Source organism: Lissotriton vulgaris, chromosome 9 (assembly GCF_964263255.1).
Source record: "Lissotriton vulgaris chromosome 9, aLisVul1.2, whole genome shotgun sequence".
NCBI classification, from domain to species: Eukaryota; Metazoa; Chordata; class Amphibia; order Caudata; family Salamandridae; genus Lissotriton; species Lissotriton vulgaris.
Window position 1 is genome coordinate 1,241,423,323 of NC_141697.1, and position 16,874 is coordinate 1,241,440,196.

A 16,874-nucleotide genomic window follows, 5' to 3' on the forward strand; every position below is an offset into this window, starting at 1 on the left:
TGTACCGGCATTAACACCCTCTTCGAATGCCTCTGAAGGCTATTACTGCGATTGTCAAGTCATAGGACCACTTTGAGGTGCTCAAGCAACCTTGCTCTAGGGTGAAACCTGCAAGTCGTTATAACCCCTGGATTGCTCAGTTTCCATCCCTCCTCCTTACCGAGGTCGCACAAGCTGCAGCCGTCTCCAGTAAGAGCTGGTTAGGGAGCAATGTGAGAACATTAAGATGAGACAATGCATGGATGAGATGGTCTTACCCGGTAGCGCGATGCCTGGAATGCCATGCATCCCTGGCAGGAGATGGTGGGGTGGAGGGAGCACCCCATGGTGATGATGTGGCTGCATGCTGCCCATGTTAATCATGCCATCAACAGGGCCCTGAAAAGGAGACATGCCAGGCGGGTAGCCACCCATCATGCCTTGAAGAACACAACAGATGTCAGACATGCATCAGAAGCTAAATCAAAACATGCACGGGCAATGAACAAGTGTATTTAGTAGCACACGAGAGACTGGTTAGATTCTGGCAAGAATGCAAATAACTAGAAATTAAAATTACTAGCATGAAATATTTAAAGCAGATGAATTAGCGCTAGTATGATGCGTTGCAGCCTGTTCATGTCAACATGCCAACTAGGGGATACCTACAGACTGCTCATGGACAGTTCGGATCACACCTATAGGCTTCACAGCAGCATTTCTCAAGAATTAAACATGCATTTTTCTAAACTGTTACTCCTGCATCAAAGCAGTATCTTTCACATAAAGAGTGCATCAAATATAAAACATAAGAAAATTGTGCGGACATAAATACATTTGTTCTGCAGTGAAAGATTCGCAAATCATATTGACCCATTGCTTGGGTGATGGGCAGCTTCCTTTCAGCAGCTACGGAGCCTGCCCTACAGGCCAGATGTGTTTTGGGTGAGGCTGACAATTAACGATCTAAGATGCAGCATGCATTAATCCTAAACTAGACAACACACATAAGATGCAAAAACATTTCAAGACCTGTCTGCTGCCAAACTCACTTGAAGGGCAGCAAAGGATGGAAATGTGAACTTACCTACAACGAACAGCGATGGACCGTCAGGTCGTATACTATTTTTCAGGCTTTGCCCTATCACGTTTCCTATACCTAGTAGTGTCCACCGGCAGAACTCAAGGGCGCGTCCACCGGCAGAACTCAAGGGCGCGTCCAACGGCAGAACTCAAGGGCGCGTCCACCGGCAGAACTCAAGGGCGCGTCCACCGGCAGAACTCAAGGGCGCGTCCACCGGCAGAACTCAAGGGCGCGTCCACCGGCAGAACTCAAGGGCGCGTCCACCGGCAGAACTCAGGGGCGCGTCCACCGTCTGAACTCAGGGGCGCGTCCACCGTCTGAACTCAGGGGTGCGTCCACCGTCTGAACTCAAGGGCGCGTCCACCGTCTCAACTCAAGGGCACGTCCTCCGTCTCAACTCACGGGCCCGTCCACCGTCTCAACTCAAGGGTGCGTCCACCGTCAGATCCCTTTTGCAGTAAATGAGTATAACCAAAGTTGTATCTTTAATGCGCCCTTCGCATGGTCTTTGGGGTGCTACAGCAGATCTAGTCAACTCCTTTGGACCATTTGTAGGTCGCACCTACCAGATGGCGCAAGCTGTGGGAGACTACTGCAAACAGAGCGCTCCCAGTCTGCCATTTATGGGTTTATTGTCTTTTTCAGATGCCTGCTTATTATTTATGGCCTGGGTTCTTCCTTCTGTTGGTCCCTTCCCTGGGCAGATCCTATTTACAATCCTTCTGCTTGACTTGAATCCTTTCACTGCTCAATCTTGGGGCACTACGTTTTCGTTTCGGTCGAGCACTCGATGAGCATGCATATTTTCCAGCGCTCTCCTTGGCGTGCTTTCCCCCTGCACTCCGTGTTGCATTCTCTCTCTGTATGATGTGCTTCTCCCTTGCACTCTGTTGCTCAACTCAGTATGTTTCTCCCCAGCCGCTGTGCTGCTCTCTCACTCATGTGCTTCTAGTTTGTCAGGCTGTGAGAATACAAACTTTGTTTGCAAAAAGCGAGGTGGGAGTGGCTTAGGAGTACGCAACGCATTGGACAGAGTGATTCAAATTCAACACTCCGCAGACCAGGCAACCGGTGTAAAGATCTGAGCGGATGTAGTATTCGGACATCGCTTAAGGCAAGGACGCAACCTGGCTGCACCCACCATTCTGCAGTTATTACAAGAAGTGAGTTAAGTGTCTGGTCTCGGAGTTGTTCATACAATGTAATGAGTAAATAATTACAGCTTGCATTCACCCACTTGTGACGATGCCATACATGGCGCTAAACATGCCCAGTGGTGTTTTTTAACCCAGCAGCAGTGCTCTGTAACTTGATATTTGCCCTCACCTTCTTAACGCCCGCAATCAGACAGATGAGTAATGGGCTCAATGTTTCGTGCGATGCGGTGAATCCATAGAGGGGCCTCTCAAAAGCCGACAATTCCCCTATTGAAACTATCTCCCTTGAGCACAGATTAGGACAAGGCAATCACAGGCTGCCACATTAGGGTTTGGACCAACAACTGTGATGTCCCACTCCTACTAATCACATGGATAATAAATGCTGATAATTAGAGAGCTCCATGTAGAGTCTGGAAGGACACAATGTATTAAACTCGGTCATTTTGGGATCACACCACCACCCAGCAGGACAAAGGGTAACCCCTAATGTTTCACCTAATTCCACATATGCAGGGGGTTTCCACAAACATGGAAGCGGCAGGTCGAATCTATGGGACACTGTGGTCAACCACATGAATGACATAATATCAGAGGTTATCAAAATGCTCCAATTCTTCACAACAGGAGCTTGCGATCGTCTGGTCCCAGGCTCTGGAGGTCAGAATTTGCAATGCCATGAAGCAGTCAGAATTGAGGTTTTTGCTAGATACATGCAAAGGTTTCATTCACCCAGGAAACAACTCGTGAACAAAACGAAGGAGAGTGTTCATCGTAATAGAAGCTACTGGAGCAGGAGGATTTGTCCACATAGGTCAATAGAACCCTAAATGAGTGGATAACTTCAATCCTCAAACTCAGATCTGCTTTAGAAAACTGAAAAGAGGACCACTGTTGCCTGCTTTGATGTGTATGAGGACAGACCGACGACGAAGGTTGTAAGAACCCGATGACCCATGTTGAAAGACTCAAGGTCGTCTGATTTCAGTTCTCCAAAACACTTATTGAAACTCTATCCCCCTCAGTTCAAGAACTAAAGGCACCAATCCAGCTGGCATCAGATCATGAGTACCAAGGGCCTCAAAGAAAGTCTGCTGAGGATCAAACACTGCTGTTTGCATTCACTGAGTCAGACACACCAAGATCGTCATATACTGTGATCGGCTCAAACTCCAATGATAAAAATTCTTCTGTTAAAATTGGTGACAGGTTAGCCACAATTGAGAAAACGCTGGAGATGCCGGCCAGAGCGTCCAAATGGGAATTAGTGACCTACAGACCAAAGGGGATTACACACTAATGTCCCTCAGTGTGAGCGATCTTTAAAAAATGGACTCAGCCACCGCCCTACAGAGCTGCACGGAGACTGTAGCCTTTGGTTCCAAAGTATCCGATTTTATGTACTTATTTTTGTTTTTCTTTAGCGCCACTGTACTTGAAAGGTATTCACGTGTTATAGTACCAACAATGACGCTGGACAGAATGATTACGCCGATTAGAAGCACAGTGTCTACACAGAGGGAAGGTAGTCTCACTTTATTCAGAACTCTCTAGGATCCTTCTGGGCAGCAGATGCAAACAAGTAGATGTAACAAGCACTGCAAAGTCAAGCGGTCTGGACATGCCTGGTGCCTCGGTTTGATTAAAAACGTTTGATTACTGCAAACAAATGCAAGAAAAAAAATGGGCAGCCACCTAAATATGAGAGCCATGTTCATTGAATTATACTGTTTAATGGTAAAGAAAATAACAGTTACTTCGAATTTTAGTAGAACGATAAAGGTGCTGCCTAGCAGGCAGGTGTGCCCTGAACAAGGAAAGAAGCTGCTTTTAGTTTTAGTGCACAGCAAATTCTTCTTCTTGTTGGAACAAAGAAAAGGTAAACTTGGCTTAGAAAATTTGTAAGATAAAGACCTACTTTAAACAGTTGGAGCTCTATAAAATACAGGATGGAACGGGGCATCCATGTGCTGAGGATGACCTAGGTAAAACCAGATACTACAAAGAGGCGAGAGATCACAGCCGGATTCGGCAGTAGCAACAATTAGGGAGTCTGTGATAAATATTATTCCTTTCAAACCCAAGACTCCTGGCCTGCCTGGATTTGGACCACGACCCTGGGTGAGACAGCATGATCAGTCCTACTGAATTACATCCAAACAATATCACCTCAAGTTTAAAGGACTTCACTTAGCTTGGGATCATGCGTGCACTTATCAAAATGTATACAGCCATGGCGCAGCAACGCGGCCGTTCATGTGCGAGCACAGGGTGTAGCGGCACTGCCGGAAAGTATAGTTTTCTACAATCGATGATATTAGGAAGAGGTGCATTCAGAGGTGGAGACCGGTGGACCATGCATGAATGAAGATCCCTAAGTGATCGCAATCTGGGGCAGGACTCATGCCAATCAGAGGGGGACGGCGGACAAAAGCTTGACCACATGGTCAACCATATCAAACCTGGCTGAAAGCTCTGGTAGAATCAATGCCATGGTGGCCTAAAAATTAGGGGGGGGTTGTGGTAGTTAGAAGAAACAACAGCTAAATGCCTTTAGTAAAGGGTTGAAGATGGGCAGTGCCCTCTTCAGAGATGGCACAATTGGGACGGTCCCAAAAGGTTCTACAACAGAAGGATCCCCCGCGGGAGCAGTCTGCAGAAGGATCCCCCGCGGGAGCAGCAGTCTGCAGAAGGATCCCCCACGGGAGCAGCAGTCTGCAGAAGGATCCCCCACGGGAGCAGCAGTCTGCAGAAGGATCCCCCACGGGAGCAGCAGTCTGCAGAAGGATCCCCCACGGGAGCAGCAGTCTGCAGAAGGATCCCCCACGGGAGCAGCAGTCTGCAGAAGGATCCCCCGAGGGAGCAGCAGTCTGCAGAAGGATCCCCCGAGGGAGCAGTCTGCAGAAGGATCCCCCGAGGGAGCAGTCTGCAGAAGGATCCCCCGCGGGAGCAGTCTGAAGAAGGATCCCCGCGGGAGCAGTCTGAAGAAGGATCCCCCGAGGGAGCAGTCTGCAGAAGGATTCCCCGAGGGAGCAGTCTGCAGAAGGATTCCCCGAGGGAGCAGTCTGCAGAAGGATCCCCCGAGGGAGCAGTCTGCAGAAGGATCCCCCGAGGGAGCAGTCTGCAGAAGGATCCCCTGCGGGCGCAGTCTGCAGAAGGATCCCCCGCGGGCGCAGTCTGCAGAAGGATCCCCCGCGGGAGCAGTCTGCAGAAGGATCCCCCGCGGGAGCAGTCTGCAGAAGGATCCCCCGCGGGAGCAGTCTGCAGAAGGATCCCCCGCGGGAGCAGTCTGCAGAAGGATCCCCCGCGGGAGCAGTCTGCAGAAGGATCCCCCGCGGGAGCAGTCTGAAGAAGGATCCCCCGAGGGAGCAGTCTGAAGAAGGATCCCCCGAGGGAGCAGTCTGAAGAAGGATTCCCCGAGGGAGCAGTCTGCAGAAGGATCCCCGAGGGAGCAGTCTGCAGAAGGATCCCCCGAGGGAGCAGTCTGCAGAAGGATCCCCTGCGGGCGCAGTCTGCAGAAGGATCCCCCGCGGGCGCAGTCTGCAGAAGGATCCCCCGAGGGAGCAGTCTGCAGAAGGATCCCCCGAGGGAGCAGTCTGCAGAAGGATCCCCCGAGGGAGCAGTCTGAAGAAGGATTCCCCGAGGGAGCAGTCTGAAGAAGGATTCCCCGAGGGAGCAGTCTGAAGAAGGATCCCCCGAGGAAGCAGTCTGCAGAAGGATCCCCTGCGGGCGCAGTCTGCAGAAGGATCCCCTGCGGGCGCAGTCTGCAGAAGGATCCCCCGCGGGCGCAGTCTGCAGAAGGATCCCCCGCGGGAGCAGTCTGCAGAAGGATCCCCCGCGGGAGCAGTCTGCAGAAGGATCCCCCGCGGGAGCAGTCTGCAGAAGGATCCCCCGCGGGAGTAGTCTGCAGAAGGATCCCCGTGGGAGCAGTCTGCAGAAGGATCTCCCGAAGGGGGAGCAGTCTGCAGAAGGATCCCCCGAAGGGGGAGCAGTCTGCAGAAGGATCTCCTGAAGGGGGAGCAGTCTGCAGAAGGATCTCCCGAAGGGGGAGCAGTCTGCAGAAGGATCCCCCGCGGGAGCAGTCTGAAGAAGGATCCCCCGAGGGAGCAGTCTGAAGAAGGATTCCCCGAGGGAGCAGTCTGAAGAAGGATCCCCCGAGGGAGCAGTCTGCAGAAGGATCCCCTGCGGGCGCAGTCTGCAGAAGGATCCCCTGCGGGCGCAGTCTGCAGAAGGATCCCCCGCGGGAGCAGTCTGCAGAAGGATCCCCCGCGGGAGCAGTCTGCAGAAGGATCCCCCGCGGGAGCAGTCTGCAGAAGGATCCCCCGCGGGAGCAGTCTGCAGAAGGATCCCCCGCGGGAGCAGTCTGCAGAAGGATCCCCCGCGGGAGCAGTCTGCAGAAGGATCCCCCGCGGGAGCAGTCTGCAGAAGGATCCCCCGCGGGAGTAGTCTGCAGAAGGATCCCCGTGGGAGCAGTCTGCAGAAGGATCTCCCGAAGGGGGAGCAGTCTGCAGAAGGATCCCCCGAAGGGGGAGCAGTCTGCAGAAGGATCTCCTGAAGGGGGAGCAGTCTGCAGAAGGATCTCCCGAAGGGGGAGCAGTCTGCAGAAGGATCTCCCGCAGAAGCAGTCTGCAGAAGGATCCCCCGCGGGAGCAGTCTGCAGAAGGATCCCCCGCGGGAGCAGTCTGCAGAAGGATCCCCAGCGGGAGCAGTCTGCAGAAGGATCCCCCGAGGGAGCAGCAGTCTGCAGAAGGATCCCCCGAGGGAGCAGCAGTCTGCAGAAGGATCCCCCGAGGGAGCAGCAGTCTGCAGAAGGATCCCCCACGGGAGCAGCAGTCTGCAGAAGGATCCCCCGCGGGAGCAGTCTGCAGAAGGATCCCCCGCGGGAGCAGTCTGCAGAAGGATCCCCCGTGGGAGCAGTCTGCAGAAGGATCCCCCCGCGTGAGCAGTCTGCAGAAGGATCCCCCGCGGGAGCAGTCTGCAGAAGGATCCCCCGCGGGAGCAGTCTGCAGAAGGATCCCCCGCGGGAGCAGCAGTCTGCAGAAGGATCCCCCGCGGGCGCAGTCTGCAGAAGGATCCCCCGAGGGAGCAGCAGTCAAAGCCAGAAGGTCTTTACAGAGTGTAGCTGACCTGCAGTTTGGGGTTGGACAAGACAGAACTATTTCTGAGAAATTCCTTCTATAGTACAGGACTGAGAAAAAGCAGCGGCCACGAGGCACATCCCATGCCACTCTACAGAGCAGAAACTCTGTTTGCTGCCACGAACAAGCTTGAAAATAGAAACTGAGGGAAGACTCCACAGCCTGCTGTAGGAAGACAACTGCAGTAGGCAAAGGTTACCATACTTCCTTCAAACGTTCTACCAGAAGCCCAGGAGGACAGTGCTTTGTTCACATTCTCCCCTGTCAGTGCTTATTTCAACAGTCAGTCATACTGGATCCCAACATATCCCTCTGAGATGAAGGGTCCTCTTTGGTGTATTCTAGACAAAGTCTTCCATGGTATGTGTCCGTTTGTACCCTTGGGGAATCATAGTGTCTGCTCGCATAGTGCGTAAAGTTGCATTTACTGCATCACTCCCATATAATGTGTTACCTACCAAGTCATTCAATGTGTGAAGGTAACAACTCCCTCCCCCTGAGTCAGTATAATAATGATCTTGCGCTTCCTACAGTGTACATTCACCAGGTATTGGAAGGCTGCCCCTATTACTCGAGAAGCATACTTCATTATTTTCTTTTAGTTTTCTTTAAAAGCTCTTTCCCGGGATCATAAAGGTATTGCTCTTCCGACATCAAACTCCTATTCTGTAGCCGTCCAATCCTTTCCATTGTTGAATCCACTCTCTGCTGTATGTAGGAAATCATCTTTCTTTCAATGCAGATTTCTAGACCACCCACAGATCTGCTCAGACTGCATGGACAGTATTCAGATACAAGTACCGTATTTTCCGGCGTATAAGACGACCCGGCGTATAAGACGACCCCCTACTTTTCATTAAAAAAATTAGGTTTTGTGATATATATTTGCCGTATAAGACTACCCGTGATTTTAGCCCTCCTCCGTGACATAAAGTGTAAAGACTGTCCATCCGATCCTAAAAAGAACGCAGTGTCTTGGTGATTTAACAGGAATGTACTGTTAGTAACTGCAGCAAAACATGACGTTGCTGTATTGCCGGCGGGAAAATATCACAGTCCCCTTTCTATGGCCATTAACTGACGCTCCTCTGCTTCCGATGACCGCGAGATTTCTGGTCACATCGGAAGGAGAGAGACGCCAGATCAGGACATGCTGCTGCATCCCCCCACCCTCCCACGAGCAGGGCGCCCGAATTCCTCCCCACTGGAGCTGCTGCGCTGCCATCACACCGACGCGGAGGCTCGAGGCATGCTCACAGGCTCGGTATACCGACCTGGGTCATGAAGGCGGAGCGGCACGATTACAATAGCCGGTAAGGACTACAGCAGGCGGGCATAGGCAAGGTTGGTGGAGCGGTAAAATTTAGTTACCGGCGTATAAGACGACCCCCGACTTTCGAGCACATTTTAAAGGGTTAAAAAGTCGTCTTATACGCCGGAAAATACATATTCCTCTCTCTAAGTGATAATTGTCAAATCCTTGTCAACTACATGCTAGACGACTGCCACCCAAACCCTGCCAGCCTCTGTTGGACTGGCTCACTGTGTCCCAAAGGGACAACAACCTGAAACTCCTCTCAGAAAGACATCGGGAACAGTTATTCCACATGCACCTGGACCAGGAATTAAAAAGTAATCAGGGTGGGGGAAGAGTGGTGGGACGTAGAGAGCATTTTAATCAGGCACCCTTCTGTCTAACCTATCTCCAAGATCCAAAGTCTCACCAATTTACCCAAGGACCCTTCTACTGGTAAGGCCCCCGATCCATTTGCTCAGTCATTGCGCCCAGCTTCCTGGATTGCATCCGGTGATTCTATCAATACTTTAGGTCCGTAGCAGAACCAGTGCCATTGGGGTGAGAACAGTCCATTTGTTCGGAGCAAGTTTGCCCAAGACCATCAATGTGCCCGTCATAGCCATTGTTCCATTCCATTTCAATCCACACTGTGACCGACATTTGTTTATCCCCCGTAGCTTTTTCCCGCTAGGGCATTTATGTACAAGTACCCAGCGGGTGAAACATGACAGGCCCAGCAGTTGATCTACCATCCCCATAAAGCGTATGACCTGAAACATCAGTATCATGATAAGTCGCACAAACGTTTTCAGTTTTTACACACACTTATTTTTATTATCTCGACCCTCTTAGGAATCATATGCAGATGACCCCTATGCTGGTACGTGGCAGGCTTCAGGTAGATTGGGGTATTTCTGTTGTGCCAATCCTACGGTGCACCTTTCCCCACCCACCAGTCCGTGAGCTGCTTACACTTCCAGGCAGAATCGCATGTGCATTTTCTGCACACAACTCTTCCTTAAAAAATAAACCACTATTCACCCTCCTAATCCTCCTCCAACATTCCTCCAACAGTTCCGGCACATGCAGCTGAATTTCCACTCAACAATTCCCCTCTTTTCTGCTAAAATAATTTAAACCCAAAATGAAAACACTTTTGGTTGACACCCACATCAAAAGGTTTCCAGGAAGTCATGTATCCCTTTGATCATGAAGCAACAGGTCAGAGCTGCCTATGATGGTTCATTTATTCCGTACTGTTTGCACTTGGGTTTTGTCTGCTAAGTCACCAAGTCATCTACATTTGCGCTAGTTTTGGGTGCAGGCGCACACAGTGGTTCCTCACTTTAGTATTCCCAAGAATTTCAGGATGTTTTTCTTTTGCCTGTACTATTTCACCTAGTTCGGTCATCGGGTGTCACAACCTAAACTGTTGCAAACTCTGGAATGTCCAGGAAAGTAAAACATATTGACAACGATTAATGCTCTTAATTCCAATTGATAGATTTTGTCTGGCTTCTGAACCTTTCTTGTAGAGGCTGGAAAGATGAATATTTCTGAGGAGTCATTCTTCTTGGTTGCGGTTCCTTGTGGCATGCAGGCCAGAGTCCCTGGCATTAAACTTCACAGATGCTGTCTGCAGCATGGGCCCTGCGTAGCACTGAGGCATTCCAGCCCTTTTGGCAAAGTCCACTTCCATGAATGCGTCCATTGCACCTTCACCCAGAGTTTGCGTTAGCACCCAAGTGTGGAATGCCCTTGCAATGCTGCCTAAATATTTACCAGCTGGAGTTTAGTGCACGGCAGCCACATAATGAACCCTGGGCCTGGATCTTTCGATGCCGGCCATGAGCGCTCTTCTGCCAGTGCTTTCAGTCGGTGGAAAGCTACACCAAAATGTTCGCCTCAGTTTCACCTCACTGCGAAAAGCTAGCTGTGCTGGTCACAGCGTCTAGCTCCTGCATTTACCTTGCACATTAATTAGAGGGCTCGTCAGCTAGACCTCCTTCTCCTTATCCAGGACCCCAAACTCTACCATTCAGGATTAGCTTGATGCAGCTAGCTCTGCCTTCTACGGCCTCTGGCTGCAGCTAGCTCTGCCTTCTACGGCCTCTGGCTGCAGCTAGCTCTGCCTTCTACGGCCTCTGGCTGCAGCTAGCTCTGCCTTCTACGGCCTCTGGCTGCAGCTAGCTCTGCCTTCTACGGCCTCTGGCTGCAGCTAGCTCTGCCTTCTACGGCCTCTGGCTGCAGCTAGCTCTGCCTTCTACGGCCTCTGGCTGCAGCTAGCTCTGCCTTCTACGGCCTCTGGCTGCGAGCGGCTTGGTCTGGCATCAGAGTGACATGCCTGTGAATCTTCGCCAGCCTTAACCCAGGGCTTACGAGGCAGAGTAAGCCATATGCTCACGTTTGCATGAGGAACACTTTCAATGACATCAACCGCACCTTTAGAGCTCACGTGTCGGCTGGCTGCTGGCAACCGCCTGCACATCTCATCAGCTCTAACTCTGTGGCTGCCACAGGACTTTGCACCAGGACCATGACTGTGCAAGCTCATCACCCAGTACGCTTGAGGAACATGTAGAGAGGCCTTTATACAAGTTCCGCTAGCTAGAATTCAGATTCAGCCAAACAAATATTGTGAGTTTTACAATACATAATCCAGTAAGAGGAATCAGGAAGAAACATTGGATAGGAACCGCCTTTGATTTTTTCAAGATTAAATGTGCTCATTCAAAGCCATCAGAAGGTGGGAAAGAATAATTAGAAGAGTATACATTTTTGGTTATGATAGAACGGTAATACTGCAGTGACCCAAACCAAATATTGAAATAAAAACATAACTTGAAAAGGCATCATAACAGAATCTTACTCATCCCTGTCGGGTTTTACCCACAAACACAACACTGACCGACGGAGGACCGCTCCTGCGGTTACAGCACGGAGGCAGAGGACCCTTTACCTGAAACCGGGGTAATCTGCTGATTCAGCATTCCCATTGGTGTGGGAGGGGGCACCACCCCCATGAGGGCACCGACCGGAGTACTTGCTCGGGGAGAGGCTGCGTTCTGTTGCTGCTGCTGCGCCTGCTGAGCTGCTCGCTCTCTCTCTTGCTGCTCAGCAACCTTTGCTGCCCGCTCTGTAAAGGGTGCACACAGATAAGAGAGTTTTATTAAATAATATCAAATGTTTTTCAACAGAGTGGCGATGGTTCCCTGGGACCGAGGTTAAGGAAAATGTAACAACCTTACACAACAGTCACAAGAACATCCCAATCTTGCTTCCTGTTTCCAACAGTGACCCAAGAAGCTCTGCTGCAAACCTGGGTAATGACGGTCATCCAGTGAAAGATATTCTCCTTGTGTGCCTTCCACTGGACAATAAAACTGTAACCCCAACAAGGTACAAATCTTGGGGCAGTGAGGCTTAGCAATTGTAATGTGATTAAGTACTACTCTGTAGCAGAACGTTTCTTAATAAAACTTATTACATTTATCATATTCCACCTCGAATATTTTTGAGGAAAGCATTTATTAATGAGACGGTATTTCTTTGGCTGGTCTCCAAACAGTGATAACTCCATATGGATTTTTTAAAGATGAGACTTTCTTAATGTTGTGAATGGAAACCATGCGTTGAAGAGCTGGACGTCTAAGCAATTTCTAACAAAGATGCAGAGCCATTAATTTAGCATTTTCCTGGTTAAGCCGCTTTCCATAATAAAAATGGTAGAGGTGACATACATGCAAATAAATGTAAGTCCTTTCGACTATAATATATATAGCAGTCTAACTATAACATCCCTGTAACCTTTGTTTTTTCCACTCTATATATATATATATATATATATATACACACATTTAAGCTCCCTCGTTTGCACCCACTTCACGCACTCAAGGACGGGTGCTTCCGCGGATGGTGCCTTCCGCAATGAATTCCGGCTCTCACTTGTCTTGTTTTTCAAAAGAAAAGAGGAAGCACTCTCAGGACCATCGATAAAGGCAACACGCCGAAACGCGTCTGGTCGCTGTGGGTTTTGGAATAAAACTTTGAACCCGCTCCTGAGAGTGCTTCCTCTTTTCTTTTGAAAAACAAGACAAGTGAGAGCTGTAATATATATATATATATACATATATATATGTACATATATACATATATACATATATATATTCACTGAAAAAAACAAAGGTTACAGGGACGTTCTAGCTAGGCTGGCATTTCACTCTTACAAAACCCGAAAAATTCAGCAGTTACAGTTAGCGGAGCTAAATATAACTCACGCCACGCAATGCACCGCTTATGACCTCACATATTACATCACTCATGACATGGTCAGTGACATCACTGGTGACATCATCCAGTGACGGAGTGTTTTCAAAATTGTTATGAGTGTTAAATATATATACTAAGGTGCGTTGGTGAATCAGTGGGTATATGAGTGCCCAATGGTTGATTCAGTAGGTGCGTGACTGACTGTATAAGTGACTGATTAGGTGTTGCCGTGAATTTATAGGTGAGTGACGAGGTCATGTGAACATCTGTATTTGTCTGTCAGATGGTGCCCACGTGACTGTATGGGTTGGAGAGTAGGTACGCTTATGGCTGTATGGGTGATTGATTGGTTGTCTGAGCACCTGTATGGGTGTATGAATGTGTGTGGGTGGGTAAGGGTGTGTGTGACTGCCTGTATGGATGAGTGGGTGGGTGGGTGGGTGAGTCCGTGGTTGTATGGCTTAACGAGTGCGTCTGTGAGAGGCTGTATGAGTAAAAGGATGTGTCAGTGGTATATGGGTGAGTAGCAGCATGTGTGAAAGCAAGTATAGGTGAGTGTTGGAGTACATGAATGACTGTGTGAGTGGCTGTATGGGCAAGTGAGCTTGTGTCAGTGACTGTATAGGTGAGTATGTGTTAGTATCTGCATGAATACGTGAGTAACTGTATAGGTGATTAAGTGTCTGTCATTGACTATGGTTGGGTGAGTAGGTGTGGGAGTAGCTCTATGGGTGACTGACAGTGTGTGAGTTGCTGTATGGGTGTAGGAGTGGAATATATTTGTGGCTACATTAGTGAGTGAGATGGATTATGAGTAGCTGTATGGGTGACTGAGTGGATTTGTGTGTAGACCTATGGATCCGTGAATGGGTGTGTAAGTACTGTGTGGGTGTGTCAATGGTTTTAAGGATGGTACAGTGGAAGTTGAAGTGGGTGTATGAAAGGTTATATTGGGGTGTGAGTGTGTGCATCAGAGATTCTGTGGATGAGGTCATGAATGATGTCACTGATCATGTCAGGAGTGATGTAATATGTGAAGTCCTAAGCAGTGCATTGCGGGAGTGCGGGTAATAGTTAGCATAACCGCTGAATTTCGCTGGTTATGTACAAGAGAAATGTCAGCCTAATTAGAATGTCCCTGTAACCTTTGTTTTTTTCCAGCATGCATCACTGTGTCAGTAAGTCTCGGTTTCACTGTATATGTATCGGAGTGGATCTGTGACATGGTGCATCAGTCTATCAGTGGTTCTATAACAAACTGCCTGACTGTCTCTGTGCATCTATGAGTGGGTGCACACGTCTCTCAATGGGTCTGTGATTCATTGCATGACTCTCTGTCAATCTGTGACTAGGTGCATGAGTGCATTTGTAAGTATATAACTGTCTGACTGGATCTGAGTGGATACATGAGTGTCTAAGTGCATGTCTCAGTGGGTGAGTGGGTGCACGAGTGTGAGCGGGTCTGTGACTAAGGGCCTAATTACGATGGCGGTCAGAGTTGCCTCTGACCGATAGTTTCGGGGAAGGAACCGCCTGTCCTTAGCGATCAGTTCACACTATCCCCTTAGAATGCGACCGCAAACTTTCATTTTTCAATTGGAACGTGTTCGACGGACTTAAGCCGACCACAGCATAGGCTCCCATTGAAAAATGGACGTTTGTACACATCCCTGCACTGTGTGGCAGGCACCGTGCGGGGATATTGAGGTGCCCCACAGGGCCAAATGCGGAAGGCCAGGGTGTCCCTGCTGGAGGCCCCAAAGTCTGTTTCCAACAGCCAATCCATGTCAGAAAGGTCAACATGGATTTGCTGTTGTATACCAACATCATAATCCTGACGGTGGAAACGCAGACCTTAACCGCTTCCGTGCGGCGCGAATTCCCCGCCCATGCTGACTCCGCCTTGCGCGAGCGGAGTCATGACGGAACGGTTCCGTCATCCCCACAGCTCACCCGACGTGCATGACAGAACCGTTCCGTCAACAGCATCGAAGGGGTTAAGGGATTATGGTGCAGTTCTGAAATGAGACTGATGCACAAGTTACTACTTGTGTAACGATATATCTGTAAGAGACATTAGTTAGTGATAGATTCCTTACCTTAGAATATCCCCAGGCGTCAGACTGGATCCGGAAAATTTTGCGTAGCAGTACCCTTGCGCGTCGGTAGGCGTCGTCTGCGGCTCCGCGTCCGTCGTCGGCGTCGCGGGCGCCGTGATGACGTCGTCGGAGTATATAGACGCCGCCTCCGCGTGCTGACGTCAGTTCTTAGCCACAGCTTTTCCGCGCCAGAAGCGCAGAGCCATGACAAAAACCGACACTGGTGCCAAGAAACTAGGGCCCTGAAAGGGGATGACCTTAACCCTAGATATCGGTTCGCAGAACTGGGAGGATGGGTGGGTCGGTAAGGAATCTATCACTAACTAATGTCTCTTACAGATATATCGTTACACAAGTAGTAACTTGTGCATCTGAAAGAGACACGTTAGTGATAGATTCCTTACCTTAGAATAGATACCCCAGCAATACCATCCCCGTGGTGGTGGGTCTGCGAACCAATATTCACACCAGAAAGTCCTGGAGAACGGAACGGCCGAAGTAGCCATCTCTCCGGACTTGACTGTCCAGGCAGTAGTGCCTCGCAAACGTGTGCAACGAAGCCCACGTAGCAGCCTGGCAAATGTCCTGCTGGGGCACACCTCGGCCCAAGGCAGTTGTAGTGGCCGTGGCTCGAGTGGAATGAGCCCGCAGCCCAACAGGTGGTTCCTTCTTAGCCAAGGAGTAACACGCCTGGATGCACATGATAATCCATCTAGAAATGGTCCTCTTGTGCACCGCTTTCCCTTTCTTAGCGCCCGCGTACCCAACAAAGAGTTGATCATCCACCCGGAACTGGCGTGTGCGATCCAGATAGAATGAGAGCGCACGTTTTGGGTCCAGACGGTGGAGCCTCTCCTCCTCTCTCGAGGGGTGCGGAGGCGGAAAGAAGGTGGGCAATGTGATGGACTGCCCCATGTGGAAGGCCGTGACCACCTTAGGCAAGAAGGAGGGCCTAGTCCTCAAAACAACCTTGTCCGGATGGACTGAAAGGAAAGGAGGCTTACAAGAGAGAGCATGGAGCTCACTCACTCTCCTGGCAGAGGTGATGGCTACCAGGAAGGCAGTCTTTAAAGAAAGAAGGCGAAGTGGACAGTTGTGAAGAGGCTCAAAGGGAGCGCACATCAGAAATGTCAGAACCAGGTTCAAGTCCCACTGAGGCATCACGAAGGGAACAGGAGGAAAAGTATGAGTGATGCCCTTCAGGAATCGATTTACGATAGGGGACTTGAACAAAGAGGGTTGGTCAGGCAGCCTCAGAAAGGCTGAAAGAGCCGAAAGATAGCCCTTGATAGTGCCCAGAGCAGAGCCCTGCTGGGCAAGAGAAAGAAGGAAGAGAAGAATCTCAGAGAGAGGGGCATTGAAAGGATCCACAGCCTTTGCTGTGCACCATGCCACAAATCTGTTCCACCTGCAGGCGTATACCGTTTTTGTGGAGGGACGCCTGGCTGCCAGAATGATGTTGCAAACTTCAGGAGGCAAGTCAAATGGCCTCAACTGCTGCCGCTCAATCTCCATGCATGGAGGTGGAGACTGGACAGGTTCGGGTGGAGGACCGTCCCCTGCTGCTGCGACAGAAGGTCCTCCTGAAGAGGCAGACGAACCGGGGGATCGACTGACATACTGAGTAGCTCGGGATACCAGTACCTTCGTGCCCAGTCCGGAGCCACAAGGATGACTTGTGCCCGGTCGCGCTTGATCTTCTTCAGCACTCTGGGCAGAAGAGGTATAGGCGGAAAGGCGTACAACAGACCGCAGCTCCACTCGCGACGAAAAGCGTCTCCGAGCGAGTGCCGCCTTGGAAATTCCAACGCGCAGAACTGATGACATTGCGCGTTCTCTTCGGTGGCGAAT

The 16,874-nt window shown here is 50.1% G+C and overlaps 1 protein-coding gene across 7 annotated transcripts in view; it reads right to left on the reverse strand.

Moving 5' to 3' along the window:
- PBRM1 (polybromo 1) overlaps positions 1-16,874 on the reverse strand; it is a 368,051-nt gene that overhangs the window by 21,833 nt on the left and 329,344 nt on the right. For 4 of the 7 annotated variants that reach the window (XM_086939411.1, XM_086939408.1, XM_086939410.1 and 1 more), the window contains 2 exons: positions 11,615-11,791; positions 258-419 (listed from right to left, as the gene is read on the reverse strand). In XM_086939411.1, coding sequence (XP_086795537.1) covers positions 258-419; positions 11,615-11,791 — 339 coding nt within the window. The remainder of the gene's footprint in view (positions 1-257; positions 420-11,614; positions 11,792-16,874) is intronic. The other 3 variants (XM_086939413.1, XM_086939412.1, XM_086939409.1) reach the window with 1 other exon arrangement.